Source organism: Entelurus aequoreus, linkage group LG03, assembly GCF_033978785.1.
Source record: "Entelurus aequoreus isolate RoL-2023_Sb linkage group LG03, RoL_Eaeq_v1.1, whole genome shotgun sequence".
Lineage (NCBI taxonomy): Eukaryota > Metazoa > Chordata > Actinopteri > Syngnathiformes > Syngnathidae > Entelurus > Entelurus aequoreus.
This window is the reverse complement of record NC_084733.1, coordinates 92,893,656-92,914,062: the sequence shown is the minus strand read 5'-3', so window position 1 is coordinate 92,914,062 and position 20,407 is coordinate 92,893,656. Positions and strand designations below refer to the sequence as shown.

At 34.2% G+C, this 20,407-nt stretch overlaps 1 protein-coding gene across 1 annotated transcript in view; it reads left to right on the top strand.

Annotated features, from left to right (window-relative positions):
- The window catches only part of atr (ATR serine/threonine kinase), a 95,564-nt gene that overhangs the window by 73,403 nt on the left and 1,754 nt on the right, over positions 1-20,407 (top strand). Inside the window, exons 34-47 of the mRNA XM_062043255.1 lie at positions 931-1,110; positions 1,189-1,348; positions 1,407-1,586; positions 1,646-1,788; positions 6,872-6,969; positions 7,034-7,263; positions 7,337-7,471; positions 10,203-10,403; positions 10,479-10,622; positions 12,814-12,964; positions 16,141-16,297; positions 19,324-19,477; positions 19,546-19,697; positions 19,955-20,060. Of these exons, the coding sequence (XP_061899239.1) occupies positions 931-1,110; positions 1,189-1,348; positions 1,407-1,586; positions 1,646-1,788; positions 6,872-6,969; positions 7,034-7,263; positions 7,337-7,471; positions 10,203-10,403; positions 10,479-10,622; positions 12,814-12,964; positions 16,141-16,297; positions 19,324-19,477; positions 19,546-19,697; positions 19,955-20,060 (2,191 nt within the window). The remainder of the gene's footprint in view (positions 1-930; positions 1,111-1,188; positions 1,349-1,406; positions 1,587-1,645; positions 1,789-6,871; positions 6,970-7,033; positions 7,264-7,336; positions 7,472-10,202; positions 10,404-10,478; positions 10,623-12,813; positions 12,965-16,140; positions 16,298-19,323; positions 19,478-19,545; positions 19,698-19,954; positions 20,061-20,407) is intronic.

Genomic DNA, 20,407 nt, shown 5'->3' with positions numbered 1-20,407 from the left:
TGTTGGGTATGTCATTATAAGGTATGTATCAGGTATTGTAGGTATGTCATTGTCAGGTATGTTAGGTATGTCATCATCAGGTATTTAATAAGTATGTTAGCTATATCATCATCAGGTATCTATTAGGTATGTTAGGTGTGATATCGTCAGGTATCTGTTAGGTATGTCACTGTCAGGTATGTATTAAGGTATGCCAAGTATGTCATCGTCAGGTATGTGTTAGGTATGTCGTCAGGTATGTATTGGTAATGTTAGGTATGTCATCGTCAGGTATGTGTTAGTAATGTTAGGTATGTCATCGTCACGAACGTTGGGTGTATCATTATTAGGTATGCGTCAGGTATTTTAGGTATGCCATTGTGAGGTATGTGTCAGGTATGTCATTGTCAGGTATGTGTTAGGTATGTCATTGTCAGGTATGTTAGGTATTTTAGGTATGTCATCGTCAAGTATGTATTAGGTATGTCATCATCAGGTATTAAGTATGTTAGATATATCATCATCAGGTATCTATTAGGTATGTTAGGTGTGATATCGTCAGGTATCTGTTAGGTATGTCATTGTCAGGTATGTATTAGGTATGTTAGGTATGTCATTGTCAGGTATGTATTAGGTATGTTAGGTATGTCATTGTCAGGTATGTTAGGTATGTCATTGTCAGGTATGTATTAGGTATGCTAAGTATGTCATTGTCAGGTATGTATTAGGTATGCTAAGTATGTCATTGTCAGGTATGTGTATCATATCATCGTCCGGTATCAAAATTACTCTCTGTATTTGATACTTAGTTTAAGATGTGTAGTGAAGCCTGATTCCCCCAGTCTGTCTTCTGGGAAGTGGTGGTGTTTACGTTTTACTGCTAGAAAGTTGCATAAAACATTTGTTTTAATTTTGCAGTTTTTTTCTGATCCATACCTTTTTTGTGATCAGGTTACACATGCTGAGCGAGTTGGAGCACACCTTCACAGAGCTGCAGGAAACAGGCTCCGCCCCCAGCCTCAGACAGCTTCCGTCTCATTGGTCGGACCGGCTGGAGATGACCCAGAAATCCTTCCGGGCCAAAGAGCCCATCCTGGCCCTGCGGCGCGCCTTGCTCAGCCTACAACCACAGTACGGTGGCACGTACGCTCCTCTTACGGTATGTTCCTCCGCTGGTTGAAGGTTGAAAGCCTCCGACCTTGTGTCCAGACCCACGAGCCAGGAGCTGGTGGGAGAGTGCTGGCTGCAGAGCGCCCGCGTGGCCAGGAAGGCGGGGCATCACCAGACGGCTTTCAACGCCCTCCTGAACGCAGAGAGCACTCACCTGGCCGAGCTGGTCACCGAGAAGGCCAAGTGGCTTTGGTCCAAGGTGGGACAGGAAGTGGGAGGTCCGGCTCAAGCGTCACATTCAACCTGCTGTGTCTCAGGGGGACGTGCACCAGGCCCTGATTGTGCTGCAGAAGGGTGTGGCCCAGTGTTTCCCCGACGACCGCCCCCAGTCGGACCCTCGCAGCCTGCAGACCAAAGGCAGAGCCATGCTGCTGGTGGGGCGCTTCATGGAGGAGACGGCCAACTTTGAGTCCAACGCCATCATGAAGACGTACAAGGTGGACACGGGCGGACGTCCAAGATGGGTGTGACGCTGACTTCCTGCTTACTTCTTTAGGATGTGACCAACCTTCTGCCCGAGTGGGAGGATGGCAACTTCTACTTGGCCAAGTACTACGACAAGGTGATGCCCATGGTGACCGACAACAAGCTGGAGAAACAAGGCAACCTCATCAGATACATCGTCACCTACTTTGGAAAGTACGTCTGCATGCTATTACCCTGTTTTCTAGACCATAGGGCGCACCGGATTATAGGGCGCATGAGCGGGTCTGTTTTCACTTTCACTCATTTTAAAATCAGCAACATGTCAGGCATGTGACGTTTTTGCCAAATTGCGGAAATTCCGAGTTTTTAAACATTCATTTTTGCGTCGAAATAAATAAAAATAAATCATGAATGAATACATGAATGCATGTACAAACACATGAATGAATACATGAATGACCGTACAAAATACATGAATGAACGACATGAATGATGCATGAATGAACGTACAAAATACATGAATGAACGACATGAATGAACGTACAAATACGTGAATGAATGACATGAATGAATGCATGAATGAACGTACAAAATACATGAATGAACGACATGGATGAATGCATGAATGAACGTACAAATACATGAATGAACAACATGAATGAATACATGAATGAACGACATGAATAAATGCATGAATGAACGTACAAATACGTAAATGAACGACATGAATGAATGCATGAATGAACGTACAAATACATGAACGACATGAATGAATACATGAATGAACGTACACATACATGAATGAACGACATGAATGAATACATGAATGAACGTACAAATACATAAATGAACGACATGAATGAATGCGTGAACAAGGCAACCTCATCAGATACATCGTCACCTACTTTGGAAAGTACGTCTGCATGCTATTACCCTGTTTTCTAGACCATAGGGCGCACCGGATTGTAGGGCGCATGAGCGGGTCTGTTTTCACTTTCACTCATTTTAAAATCAGCAACATGTCAGGCATGTGAAGTTTTTGCCAAATCGCGGAATTCCGAGTTTTTAAACATTCATTTTTGCGTCAAAATAAATACAAATAAATCATGAATGAATACATGAATGCATGTACAAACACATGAATGAATACATGAATGAACGTACAAAATGCATGAATGAATGAATGCATGAATGAACGTACAAATACATGAATGAACGACATGAATGAATACATGAATGCATGTACAAACACATGAATGAATACATGAATGAACGTACAAATACATGAATGAGCAACATGAATGAATACATGAATGAATGTACATATATGAATAAATGAACAAATATATGAATGAATGTACAAATACATGAATGCATGTACAAACACATGGATGAATACATGAATGAACCTACAAATACATGAATGAACGACATGAATGAACGTACAAATACATGAATGAACGACATGAATGAGCGTACAGATACATGAATGAATACATGGATGAACGTACAAATACATGAATGAATGAACATGTATGAATAAATGAACAAATACATAAATGAATGTACAAATACATGACTGAATGAATGAATGAACAAATACATGAATGAATGTACACGTACATGAATGAATGTACACGTACATGAAATGAATACATGAATGAACATGCATAAATGAATATGTGAATTAATGAACAAATACATGAATGAACATACATGAATAAATGTACAAACACATGGATGAATACATGAATGAACATACAAATACATGAATGAACGACATGAATGAACATACAAATACATGAATGAACGTACAAATACATGAATGAATACATGAATGAACGTACAAATACATGAATGAATGAACATATACGAATAAATGAACAAATACATGAATGAATGTACAAATACATGACTGAATGAATGAATGAACAAATACATGAATGAATGTACACGTACATGAATGAATGTACACGTACATGAAATGAATACATGAATGAACATGCATAAATGAATATGTGAATTAATGAACAAATACATGAATGAACATACATGAATAAATGTACAAACACATGGATGAATACGTGAATGAACATACAAATACATGAATGAACGACATGAATGAATACATGAATGAACGTGCAAATACATGAATGAACGTACAAATGCATGAATGAATACATGAATGAACGTACAAATACATGAATGAATGAACATATATGAATAAATGAACAAATACATAAATGAATGTACAAATACATGACTGAATGAATGAATGAACAAATACATGAATGAATGTACACGTACATGAAATGAATGAACATGCATAAATGAATATGTGAATTAATGAACAAATACATGAATGAACATACATGAATAAATGTACAAACACATGGATGAATACATGAATGAACATACAAATACATGAATGAACGACATGAATGAATACATGAATGAACGTACAAATACATGAATGAACGACATGAATGAACGTACAAATACATGAATGAACGTACAAATACATGAATGAATGAACATATATGAATAAATGAACAAATACATAAATGAATGTACAAATACATGACTGAATGAATGAATGAACAAATACATGAATGAATGTACACGTACATGAAATGAATACATGAATGAACATGCATAAATGAATATGTGAATTAATGAACAAATACATGAATAAATGTACAAACACATGGATGAATACATGAATGAACATACAAATACATGAATGAACGACATGAATGAATACATGAATGAACGTACAAATACATGAATGAACGACATGAATGAACGTACAAATACATGAATGAATACATGAATGAACGTACAAATACATGAATGAATGAACATATATGAATAAATGAACAAATACATAAATGAATGTACAAATACATGACTGAATGAATGAATGAACAAATACATGAATGAATGTACACGTACATGAATGAATGTACACGTACATGAAATGAATACATGAATGAACATGCATAAATGAATATGTGAATTAATGAACAAATACATGAATGAACATACATGAATAAATGAACAAATACATGAATGAATAAACAAATAAATGAATGAATGTACAAACACATGAATGAATGATTAAATGCATGAATGAATGAACAAATACATGAATGAATGTACACATGCATGAATGAATACATGAATGAATGAACAAATACATAAATGAATACATGAATTAATGAACAAATGAATGATTGTACAAACACATGAATAAATGAATGAACAAATACATAATTGTATGTACAAATACATGAATGAACAAATACATAAATGAATACATGAATTAATGAACAAATACATGAATTAATAAACAAATACATGAATGAATAATGAATGAACAAATACATAATTGTATGTACAAATACATGAATGAATACTTAAATGAATGAACAAATACATAAATGAATACATGAATTAATGAACAAATACATGAATGAACAAATACATGAATTAATAAACAAATACATGAATGAATAATGAATGAACAACTACATGGATGACTGAACAAATACATGAATGAATGAACAAAAATTAATGAGCGAATGAATGGATGAATAGGTAAATTAATGAATGGACAAATACATTTAAAAATGAATAAATCAATTAACAAATTAATGGATGAATAAATGTATGATTTAATGAAAAAATACATTTATTAATGAATGAATAAATACATGAATTAATTATTCAACTAATGAGGGAATGAATGGATAAATACATACATTAATTAATGCACAAATACATTAATAAATGAATGAACAAATTAATGGATGAATAAATTGATAATTTAATGAAAAAATACAGCTATTAACGAATAAATAAATTAATGAATGAATAAATACATGAATGAATTATTCAACTAATGAGGGAATGAATGGATGAATACATAAATGAATTAATGGACAAATACATTTATAAATGAGTAAATAAATGAATAAACAAATTAATGGATGAATAAATTGATGATTTAATGGAAAAATACATTTATTAACGAATAAATGAATGAATGAATAAATACATGAATGAATTATTCAACTAATGAGGGAATGAATGGATGAATACATAAATTAATTAATGCACAAATACATTTATAAATGAGTAAATAAATGAATGAACAAATTAATGGATGAATCAATTGATGATTTAATGGAAAAATAAATTTATTAACGAATAAATAAATGAATGAATGAATAAATACATGAATGAATTATTCAACTAATGAGGGGATGAATACATAAATTAATTAATGCACAAATACATTTATAAATGAGTAAATAAATGAATGAACAAATTAATGGATGAATAAATTGATGATTTAATGAAAAAATACATTTATTAATGAATAAATTAATTAATTAATGAATAAATACAATAATTAATTATTCAACTAATGAGGGAATGAATGGTTAAATACATAAATTAATTAATGGACAAATACATTTATAAACGAGTAAATAAATAAATTAACAAATTAATGGATGAATAAATTGATGATTTAATGGAAAAATACATTTATTAACGAAGAAATAAATGAATGAATGAATAAGAACATTGATGAATTATTCAACTAATGAGGGAATGAATGGATAAATACATAAATGAATTAATGGACAAATACATTTATAAATGAGTAAATAAAAGAATGAATAAACAGATACATACATAAAAGAATAAATAACAAATACATGAATGAATGAACAAATAATGAATGGATGAATCGATAAATGGACAAATACATTTATAAATAAATGAATGAACAAATTAATGGATGAATGAATAAACATGCATAGATAATGAATATATAACAAATAAATGGTTGTTTCTCTTTACAGTATGTAAGAATTGCAGAAGTAAGAATGATCAATCAATCAATCAATGTTTATTTATATAGCCCTAAATCACAAGTGTCTCAAAGGGCTGTACAAGCCACAACGACATCCTCGGTACAGAGCCCACATACGGGCAAGGAAAAACTCACCCCAGTGGGACGTCGGTGAATGACTATGAGAAACCTTGGAGAGGACCGCATATGTGGGTAACCCCCCCCTCTAGGGGAGACCGAAAGCAACGGATGTCGAGTGGGTCTGACCTAACATTGTGAAAGTCCAGTCCACAGTGGATCCAACACATCAGCGGGAGTCCAGTCCACAGCGTGGCCTGTTGGCCCCGCTGTGGACTGGACTTGAGGCTGTGGATTGAATTTTATTCATGATGACATGAATAAAATTCATTCATTCACATCTTGTGGTTGCAGAGCCTTGCAGTTTGGTAACCAGTACATCTACCAGGCCATGCCTCGCATGTTGTCCCTCTGGCTGGACTTTGGAGCCAAGGTGTGCGAGTGTGAGAAAGGTAGGAGTCGTCGGCACAGACACTTGTGGGCGTGCGGCAGGTAACAGCACCTGTCCGCCCGCAGCCGGCCGCACCGACAGACAGATGCGCCAGGAGCTGTCCAAGATCAACGCGGCCGTGAGCGAGCACTGCGACAACTTGGCGCCATACCAGTTCCTGACCGCCTTCTCGCAGCTCATCTCCAGGGTGTGCCACTCCAGCGACGAGGTCTTCACCGTCCTCATGACCATCGTGGCCAAGGTCTTCCTGGCGTACCCGCAGCAGGCCATGTGGCTGATGGCGGCCGTGTCCAAGGTGCGGCAAACTTGGACACGGACTTTGGGGGAAGTTTGATTTTTTTTTTTACGGGATGTTTTTCTCCCCCTAGTCGTCTTATCCCACCCGCATGAATCGCTGCAATCAGATCCTGAAGAAGGCCATCAGCCTCAAGCCCTCGCTGGAGAAGTTCATCAACGACGCCAACAGGCTCACCGACAAGCTGCTGGAGCTCTGCAACAAGCCGGTCAGCACCAAATACTTTCACTTTCGCTCTTTACTGTACTTTCTACTCATTTAACTCAATGATTGATTGACACAACTATCGAGGAGCTGGTCTGAGGAGTAAAAGAGGAGCTGTGTTCATATGTTGTTAATATTCAGTGTTTTATCGTTCATAGTTAATATTGTAAATCCCACGTAAAAGAGGAGCGATGTTCATATGTTGTTAATATTCAGTATTTTATTGTTCATAGTTAATATTGTAAATCCCACGTAAAAGAGGAGCGACGTTAATATGTTGTTAATATTCAGTGTTTTATTGTTCATAGTTAATATTGTAAATCCCACGTAAAAGAGGAGCGATGTTCATATGTTGTTAATATTCAGTGTTTTATTGTTCATAGTTAATATTGTAAATCCCACGTAAAAGAGGAGCGATGTTCATATGTTGTTAATATTCAGTGTTTTATTGTTCATAGTTAATATTGTAAATCCCACGTAAAAGAGGAGCGACGTTCATATGTTGTTAATATTCAGTGTTTTATTGTTCATAGTTAATATTGTAAATCCCACGTAAAAGAGGAGCAATGTTCATATGTTGTTAATATTCAGTGTTTTATTGTTCATAGTTAATATTGTAAATCCCACGTAAAAGAGGAGCGGCGTTCATATGTTGTTAATATTCAGTGTTTTATCGTTCATAGTTAATATTGTAAATCCCACGTAAAAGAGGAGCGATGTTCATATGTTGTTAATATTCAGTGTTTTATTGTTCATAGTTAATATTGTAAATCCCACGTAAAAGAGGAGCGATGTTCATATGTTTTTAATATTCAGTGTTTTATTGTTCATAGTTAATATTGTAAATCCCATGTAAAAGAGGAGCAATGTTCATATGTTGTTAATATTCAGTGTTTTATTGTTCATAGTTAATATTGTATTTTCATGTACATTTTGGGTGTCCCATTCAGTAAAAAACTGTAAAATTCCATTCCTTTTTTTGAGGCGGTCTGTCATAACTTTTTTACAACTCTATGGGACATTGTGACTTTTGGTATTAGTGTTCCTGAAAAAAAGGGAGCCAAACACACATACTGTACAGCAGGTACATATACAGTGTATATATCATTTATACACACACACACACATTGGCCCCCCCGGCCACATTTTTTTGTCCCAATGTGGCCCCCGAGTCAAAATATATCCGCTGACATAACTCGCTACTTTCCAAATGACTCTTTTGGAGAAAGTGTGAAAGAAGGCAAGATTGTTTCATAAACATCTTTGCCCTACCTCAATGCCTTGAGTTCATATTTTGGCAGGTGCTAGTCCTAGGTCTCCCAATACTTTTGTCCAGTGGTAGTCCTGAGTGAGACCTACATAGAGGTTTTTGTTTCGTGTCTCTACGATATTCGTACTGGGAGTTACAGGAAGTTGTGTCTGTGTCTTTTTCCCAGGTGCCGCGGCACAGTGGTTGTTTTCTTTGACGGCGCGTAAAATCACAGCAGCGGAGCAACTTTAGTGCTGCGGGTCTTTGAAGGCTCGTAAAATCTCAACAGTAGCACGAATCAAAATTCTTTCGTCAACTTTTAATCAGAAAGGTTCAATCTCTCTCCTGTAGCAGTTTGAAGCCGAAACGACAAACGCGCTCAGAGGAGATAACGTTTAATGTTTTGTGACCGGTTGTCACAAACATTTTGTTTTGAAGGAGGAATAGCAAACTTCCTGTTGATTTTTGCTGAAGGATGTCAATCTATGAAATGTAGGTCTAGGTGAGACCTACATAGAGGTATTTGTTTCATGTCTCTACGACGTTCCTACCGGAAGTTACAAGCAGTTTTGTCTGAGTTTTCCTCTAAAAAGCAGTTTTGTCTCGGTTTTATTCAAAATTACGCGCAATTTTGAGCTTTGGGGTTCGTTTTTTTTTAGATCGCAATTTCCACCAGTCCCGATGTGTGTGAGAATTTTGGTGAGTTTTGACGTATTTTAAGGGGGTCAAATTACAGCTCAAAGAGGCAAAAATGAGTTTTTTTAGTACGATTTTGTCTTGAAGGGGAAATTGCCAACTTCCTGTTGGTTTTTGCCCGAGGATGTAAAATTATAAAATGTAGGTCTAAGTCTGACCTACATAGAGGTTTTTGTTTCATGTCTCTACGACCTTCCTAGTGGGAGTTACAGGCAGTTTGTTTTTGTTTTTTCCTAGGGGGCGCTAGAGCGCAATTTTGATTTTTGGGGTTTGGTTTTTTTATTAACTTGCAATTTTCGCAGGTCCCGATGTGTGTGTCAAATTTGGTGAGTTTTGAAGCATGTTAAGTGGGTCAAATTGCAGCTCGAAGAGGCGGCCGGTATAATAATAATAAACATTACAAATTCAATAGGTTCCTTTGTAACCTGTACAAAGGACTCCCTCTAGTGCAATTTTTGAGCTTTGGGGTTCGTTTTTTTTTTTTAGATCGCAATTTCCACCAGTCCCGATGTGTGTGAGAATTTTGGTGAGTTTTGACGTATTTTAAGGGGGTCAAATTACAGCTCAAAGAGGCAAAAATGAGTTTTTTTAGTACAATTTTGTCTTGAAGGGGAAATTGCCAACTTCCTGGTGGTTTTTGCCCGAGGATGTAAAATTATGAAATGTAGGTCTAAGTCTGACCTACATAGAGGTTTTTGTTTCATGTCTCTACGACCTTCCTAGTGGGAGTCCTTTATACAGGTTACATGCGGACCCTAAAAATGCTGATTATTATGATGTGTTTGTGCAGGTGGACGGTAACAGCAGCAGCCTGAGCATGAGCCTGCACTTCAAGCAGCTGAAACGTCTGGTGGAGGAGCCCACCTTCAGCCAGATCCTGATCCCGCTGCAGTCCGTGCTCATCCCCACGCTGCCCTCTACTGGCGGCGCCAACACCACGCACGACGCCTTCCCGGGACACTGGGCCTACCTGCACGGCTTTGAAGACTCGGTGAGGAGAAGAAGACCAAGTGCCGTGTGTGTGTGTGTGTGTGTTTGCCAGTGGTCATGATGCGTGTGCACGCAGGTGGAGATCCTGGCCTCCTTACAGAAGCCCAAGAAGATCAGTCTGAAGGGGTCAGATGGGCGGAGCTACACCATGATGTGCAAACCTAAAGACGACCTGAGGAAAGACTGCAGACTTATGGAGTTCAACTGCCTCATTAACAAGGTGCCACACACTATGCTACTATTAACTACTGATCATTTATTATATATTACAGTGTGTTATGGTCATGTGTGGCGTTTATCGTGAAATCCATTCATCATTACCATGATGACAAGATACTTTTCTGACCCTCGCATTGCTAGATGAGTGTACAGGCCTCCAATTTGAACTTTTTTAGGTCAATTACTGAAAGCCACTACTAGCGACCACGCAGTCTGATAGTTTATATATCAATGATGAAATCTTAACATTGCAACACATGCCAATACGGCCGGGTTAACTTATAAAGTGACATTTTAAAATTCCCGCGAAACTTCCGGTTGAAAACATCTATGTATGATGACGTATGCGCGTGACGTCGATGGTTGAAACGGAAGTATTCGGACACATTGAATCCAATACAAAAAAGCTCTGTTTTCATCGCAAAATTCCACAGTATTCTGGACATCTGTGTTGGTGAATCTTTTGCAATTTGTTTAATGAACAATGGAGACTGCAAAGAAGAAAGTTGTAGGTGGGATCGGTGTATTAGCGGCCAGCTGCAGCAACACAACCAGGAGGACTTTGACTTGGATAGCAGACGCGCTATCCGACGCTAGCCGCCGACCGCACGGATGATCGGGTGAAGTCCTTCGTCGCTCTGTCGATCGCTGCAACGCAGGTGAGCACGGGTGTTGATGAGCAGATGAGGGCTGGCTGGCGTAGGTGGATATTCTAAAACTTACAAACGTTGCATGAAGGAGTGAAGAATCCATACGAGTAGAAACGCTATGGAGATTAAACTGTTTGCCAGTGGGGGGGAGCACCTCTGATAAATTCATCCAAAAGATGGCGCCATACTACTTTTATCTATCAAATTATTTTTATTATTGCCACTAGCAAGGAACAGTCCATGAATTAACTGCTCCATCCTATAAGCCACATGGTTCAAAGTTTAGGAAAAAAAGTAGCTTGTGGCTCATAGTACGGAATTTACGGTATTTGGGATCTGCATAAGTCCCGAAAATGTGTGTCCGCAATTGTAATCCACGCCGTAGTCGATAAGCTCCTTCTTCTAACCTCCACTGTTGACATTCCTAATACAAAGTAGCGCACACTTCTAACTTTAATCTGTCAGTAGACTCGCTATGGAAGTGCTAAAAAACTACAGGTACTACGAAGATGAAATAATGTTTTTAGCATAGCTCTGTGAGCTCCCGTTGCTAAGTTAGCTTCAATGGCGTCGTTAGCAACAGCATTGTTAAGCTTCGCCAGGCTGGAAAGCATTAACCGTGTAGTAGGGGCGGCATAGCTCGGTTGGTGGAGTGGCCGTGCCAGCAACTTGAGGGTTCCAGGTTCGATTCCCGCTTCCGCCATCCTAGTCTCTGTCGTTGTGTCCTTGGGCAAGGCACTTTACCCACCTGCTCCCAGTGCCACCCACACTGGTTTGAATGTAACTTAGATATTGGGTAAAGCGCTTTGAGTCACTAGAGAAAAGCGCTATATAAATATAATTCACTTCACTTCACTAGTTACATGTCCATGGTTTAATAGTATTGTTGATCTTCTGTCTATCCTTCCAGTCAGGGGTTTATTTCTTTTGTTTCTATCTGCAGTTAAGCCCGATGCTATCACGTTAGCTCCGTAGCTAAAGTGCTTCGCCGATGTATTGTCGTGGAGATAAAAGTCACTGTGAATGTCCATTTCGTGTTCTCGACTCTCATTTTCAAGAGGATATAGTATCATAGGTGGTTTAAAATACAAATCCGTGATCCACAATAGAAAAAGGAGAGTGTGGAATCCAATGAGCCAGCTTGTACCTAAGTTACAGTCAGAGCGAAAAGAGATACGTCCTGCACTGCACTCTAGTCCTTCACTCTCACATTCCTCATCCACGAATCTTTCATCCTGGCTCAAATTAATGGGGTAATCGTCACTTTCTCGGTCCGAATCTCTCTCGCTGCTGGTGTAAACAATGGGGAAATGTGAGGAGCCTTTCAACCTGCGACGTCACGCTACTTCCGGTACAGGCAAGGCTTTTTTTTTATCAGCGAGCAAAAGTTGCGAACTTTATCGTCTATGTTCTCTACTAAATCCTTTCAGCAAAAATATGCAACCATGAATGAACACATGTGGCGTTATGTACTTAAGAAAAACATTGTACATAAAGTTGTCAGCCACAGAGGCGGGAGCTCACGGTGTGCTCACATTGCAGTGCTTGCGGAAGGACGCGGAGTCGCGGCGGCGGGAGCTCCACATCCGCACGTACGCTGTCATCCCACTCAACGAGGAGTGTGGCATCATCGAGTGGGTCAACCACACGGCAGGACTCAGACACATCCTCACCAAACTGTACAAGGAGAGAGGTACTCGCCTGAACACATGAAGGAATACATGAAGGAATGAACAAATACATGAATGAATGAATGTACAAATACATGACTGAATATACAAATACATGAATAAATACATGAATGAATGTACAAATACATGACTGAATACATGAATGAATGAATGAACAAATACATGAAAAATCATGTACAAATACATGAATGAATGTACAAATACATGACTGAATATACAAATACATGAATGAATACATGAATGAATGTACAAATACATGACTGAATACATGAATGAATGAATGAACAAATACATGAATGAATGAACAAATACATGACTGAATATACAAATACATGAATAAATACATGAATGAATGAACAAATACATGAATGAATAAATGTACAAATACATGAAAAATGCATGTACAAATACATGAATGAATGAACAAATACATGAATGAATGAACAAATACATGACTGAATATACAAATACATGAATAAATACATGAATGAATGAACAAATACATGACTGAATATACAAATACATGAATAAATACATGAATGAATGTACAAATACATGACTGAATACATGAATGAATGAATGTACAAATACATGACTGAATACATGAACAAATACATGAATGAATGTTGAATTCTTTGAATGAATAATGAATGAACAAATACATGAATGAACAAATACACAAATGAATAATGAATGAATGAACAAATACATGTATGAATGTACAAATACAGGACTGAATACATGAATTAATTAATGTACAAATACATGAAAAATGCATGTACAAATACAATAATGAATGAACAAGTACATGAATGAATATTGAATTCCTTGAATGAATAATGAATGAACAAATACATGAATGAATGAGTGAATGAACAAATTCATGAATTAATGTACAAATACATGACTGAATGAATGAACAAATACATGAATTAATGAACAAATACATGAATGAATGTACAAATACATGACTGAATACATGAATGAATGTACCAATACATGACTGAATACATGAATGAATGAATAAATAAATACAAGAATGAATGAACAAATACATGACTGAATATACAAATACATGAATAAATACATTAATGAATGTACAAATACATGACTGAATACATGAATGAATGAATGTACAAATACATGAAAAATGCATGTACAAATACATTAATGAACAAATACATGAATGAATGTTGAATTCCTTGAATTAATAATGAATGAATGAATGAATGTACAAATACATGAAAAATGCATGTACAAATACATTAATGAATGAACAAATACATGAATGAATATTGAATTCCTTGAATGAATAATGAATGAACAAATACATGAATGAATGAGTGAATGAACAAATTCATGAATTAATGAACAAATACATGAATGAATGCACAAATACATGACTGAATACATGAATGAATGAACAAATACATGAATTAATGAAAAAATACATGAATGAATGTACAAATACATGACTGAATACATGAATGAATGAATAAATAAATACAAGAATGAATGAATGAATGAATGTACAAATACATGAAAAATGCATGTACAAATTCATGAATGAACAAATACATGAATGAATGTTGAATTCCTTGAATGAATAATGAATGAACAAATAAATGAATGAACAAATACACGAATGAATAATGAATGAATGAACAAATACATGAACGAATGTACAAATACATGAATGAATGAATGTAAAAATACATGAAAAATGCATGTACAAATACATTAATGAATGAACAAATACATGAATGCATTTTGAATTCCTTGAATGAATAATGAATGAACAAATACATGAATGAATGTACAAATACATGAAAAATGCATGAACAAATACATGAATGAATGTTGAATTCCTTGAATGAATAATGAATGAACAAATACACGAATGAATAATGAATGAATGAACAAATTCATGAATGAATGTACAAATACATGACTGAATACATGAATGAATGAACAAATACATGAATTAATGAACAAATACATGAATGAATGTACAAATACATGACTGAATACATGAATGAGTGTACAAATACATGACTGAACCCATGAATAAATACAAGAATGAATGAACAAATACATGAATGAATGTACAAATACATGAATGAATGCATGTACAAATACATTAATGAATGAACAAGTACATCAATGAATGTTGAATTCCTTGAATAAAAAATGAATGAACAAATACATTAATGAATGAATGAACAAATACAGGAATTAATGTACAAAAACATGAATTAACAAAGAAATACATGAATGAATACATGAATTAATGAACAAACACATGAATGCATAATGAATGAACTACTACATGAATGACCGTATATGAATAAATGAACAAATACATGAACAAATAATGAATTAACAACTACATGAATGAATGAACAAATAAATTAATGGGCGAATGAATGGATGAAAATATAAATGAATGAATGGACGAATACATTTTAAAAAATTAGCAAATTAATGGATTAATAAATTAATGACAAAAAACATTAATTAACCAATAAATACATCAATGAATAAATACATGAATTAATTATTAATTAATGAGGGGATGAATGGATAAGAACATAAATGATTGAATGGACAAATACATTTATAAATAAATAAATGTATGAATGAACAAACTAATGGATGAATAAATAAATGAATAAACAAATACATACATGAATGAATAAATAACAAATAAATGAATGAATGAACAAATAATGAGTGAATGAATGGATAAATAAATAAATGGACAAATACATTTTTAAATAAATAAATGAACAAATTAATGGATGAATAAATACATGAATAAACAAATGCGTACATAAATGAGTATATAACAAATACATGAATGAAAGAACAAATACATTTAAAAAAGGATTAAATGATGAATAAATATGTGAATGAATAAACATGTAAATGAACAAATTAAAAAATAATTTAAATAAAATATGAATAAATACATTTGTAAATGGACAAATACATGGATGAATGAATGAACAAATACATTAATAAAATATGAACAAATTAACAACGAATGAATAAAGAAATTGAAATAAAGGAATGAACAAATAAATGAACAAATAATGAACAAATTACTGCATAAAGAAATATGAATATATAAACAAATGAATGGATGAATATTGTTTGTCATCCACATGATGTCCAGGTGTGTACCTGTCGGGCAAAGAGCTGAGGAAGCTGATCCTTCCAAAGAGCGCCCCCTTTGAGGAGAAACTGAGAGTGCACAAGGAAGTGTTGTGTGCACGACATCCTCCTGTCTTCCACCAGTGGTTTCTCCACACCTTCCCCGACCCTACATCATGGTACATTATTATTACTACATCATGGTACATCATTATTACTACATCCTCCTGTCTTCCACCAGTGGTTTCTCCACACCTTCCCCGATCCTACATCATGGTACATCATTATTACTACATCATGGTACATCATTATTACTACATCATGGTACATCATTATTACTACATCATGGTACATCATTATTACTACATCATGGTACATCATTATTACTACATCATGGTACATCATTATTACTACATCATGGTACATCATTATTACTACATCATGGTACATCATTATTACTACATCATGGTACATCATTATTACTACATCATGGTACATTATTATTACTACATCATGGTACATTATTATTACTACATCATGGTACATTATTATTACTACATCATGGTACATCATTATTACTTCATTATGGTACATTATTATTACTACATCATGGTACATTATTATTACTACATCATGGTACATTATTATTACTACATCGTGGTACATTATTATTACTACATCATGGTACATTATTATTACTACATCATGGTACATCATTATTACTACATCATGGTACATTATTATTACTACATCCTCCTGTCTTCCACCAGTGGTTTCTCCACACCTTCCCCGACCCTACATCATGGTACATTATTATTACTACATCATGGTACATTATTATTACTACATCATGGTACATCATTATTACTACATCATGGTACATTATTATTACTACATCATGGTACATTATTATTACTACATCATGGTACATTATTATTACTACATCATGGTACATCATTATTACTACATCATGGTACATCATTATTACTACATCATGGTACATCATTATTACTACATCATGGTACATCATTATTACTACATCATGGTACATTATTATTACTACATCATGGTACATCATTATTACTACATCATGGTACATTATTATTACTACATCATGGTACATCATTATTACTACATCATGGTACATTAATATTACTACATCATGGTACATCATTATTACTACATCATGGTACATCATTATTACTACATCATGGTACATTATTATTACTACATCATGGTACATTATTATTACTACATCATGGTACATCATTATTACTACATCATGGTACATTATTATTACTACATCTTGGTACATTATTATTACTACATCATGCTACATTATTATTAATTATTACTACATCATGATACATTATTATTCATTATTACCACATCATGGTACATTATTATTCATTGTTAGTACATCATGGTACATTATTATTCATTATTACTACGTCATGGTACATTATTATTACCACATCATGATACATTATTATTAATAATTACCACATCATGGTACATTATTATTAATTATTACTACATCATGGTACATTATTATTACTACATCATGGTACATTATTATTCATTATTACTACATCATGGTACATTATTATCATACTTTAATTATTATTACATCATGGTTCATTATTACTACATCGTGGTACATTATTATTAATTATTACTACATCATGGTACATCATTATTAATTATTACTACATCATGGTACATTATTATTAATTATTACCACATCATGGTACATTATTATCATACTTTAATTATTACTACATCATGGTACATTATTAATTATTACTACATCATGATACATTATTATCATACTTTAATTATTACTACATCATGGTACATTATTATTCATTATTACCACATTATGGTACATTATTATCATACTTTAATTATTACTACATCATGGTACATTTTTAATTATTACTACATCATGATACATTATTATCATACTTTAATTATTACTACATCATGGTACATTATTATTAATTATTACTACATCATGGTACATTATTATCATACTTTAATTATTACTACAACATGGTACCTTAATTATTCATTATTACTACATCATGGTACATTATTATCATATTTTAATTATTACTACATCATGGTACATTATTATTAATTATTACTACATCATGGTACATTATTATTAATTATTACTACATCATGATACATTATTATCATACTTTAATTATTACTACATCATGGTACCTTAATTATTCATTATTACTACATCATGGTACATTATTATCATATTTTAATTATTACTACATCATGGTACATTATTAATTATTACTACATCATGATACATTATTATCATACTTTAATTATCATTACATCACATCATGGTACATTATTATTCAATTTTACTACATCATGGTACATTATTATTAATTATTACTACATCATGGTACATCATTATTAATTATTACTACATCATGGTACATTATTATAATACTTTAATTATTACTACATCATGGTACATTATTATTAATTATTACTACATCATGGTACATCATTATTAATTATTACTACATCATGGTACATTATTATAATACTTTAATTATTACTACATCATGGTACATTATTATTATTACTACATCATGGTACATCATTATTAATTATTACTACATCATGGTACATTATTATTAATTGTTACTACATCATGGTACATCATTATTAATTATTACTACATCATGGTACATTATTATTCATTATTACTACATCATGGTACATCATTATTAATTATTACTACATCATGGTACATTATTATCATTCTTTAATTATTACTACATCATGGTACATCATTATTAATTATTACTACATCATGGTACATTATTATCATACTTTAATTATTACTACATCATGGTACATTATTATCATTCTTTAATTATTACTGCATCATGGTACATTATTATTCATTATTACCACATCATGATACATTATTATCATACTTTAATTATTACTACATCATGGTACATTATTCATTATTACTACATCATGGTACATTATTATCATACTTTAATTATTCCCACATCATGGTACATTATTATCATACTTTAATTATTCCCACATCATGGTACATTATTATCATGCTTTAATTATTACTACAACTCGGTACTCCTATTTGTTGTGCATTTTGTTGTTCTGACAATATTGCTCCTACTTCCACAACAACTGTCAGGTACAGCAGTCGCTCCGCATACTGCCGCTCCACAGCAGTGATGTCCATGGTGGGTTACATCCTGGGCTTGGGGGATCGCCACGGAGAAAACATCCTCTTTGACTCCTTCACGGGGGAGTGTGTGCACGTGGACTTCAACTGCCTCTTCAACAAGGTGATGATGATGATGATGATGATGACGGCGGCCATTGCTGAGGCATCTTTCCCATTCTTCTCCACCAGGGGGAGACGTTTGACGTGCCCGAGGTGGTTCCCTTCCGCCTGACTCAAAACATGGTCCACGCCATGGGGCCCATGGGCACGGAGGGGCTCTTCAGGCAGGCTTGTGAGGTCACACTGCGGCTGATGAGGAACCAGAGAGAGCCCCTGATGAGGTACTTAATGTACTTTTTCATGTAGCTCCTCCTGGGAATGTAAGCGCTCCTACAGCAGGAATGCACATTTTGTCTTTTTTATTCTCTTTAAAAGGGTGTTTGTCCTTTTTGTGTTGAGCTATTTAGAAAAGCATAATGTTGGGAGAAAAAAAATATCACTAAAGCAAAGTAATTGTTGAAATATTGTCAGTGTTTGACAGCCCTAATCCTTACTTTTCTATCCAAGTCAAGTCTAAGTGGTTTCTCTTTGTGGTCAGCGTGCTGAAGACTTTCCTCCACGACCCGTTGGTGGAGTGGAGCAAACAAGGCAAAGGACTTTCCAAAACGCAAGCGAACCAAACTGGGGAGATAGTCAACGAAAAGGTGAACTGTACGGAGCCCCTAAAGGGACATGGGGGAAATTGTATTTTTTATTTTTTTAAAAATATTTTTTATTTTTTTAGACATCTCGTGCGCACAAGAAACTTGTTATAAAGTTATAAAAAAAAAAATTAAAAATGTATAAGGTTTTTTTTGTAATTTTTTTTTTAGACTTTTGGTAATATAAAAAACTTTTATATACTTTTAATAATTAAAAATAATAATAATTTTAAAAAAATATTTTTTTTTATATTACTTTATAAATAGTTTCTCGTGCGCACGAGAAACTTTTTATAAGGTTATAAAAAAATATATAATTTGAAAAAAAATTTTTATTTTTAGACTTTTAG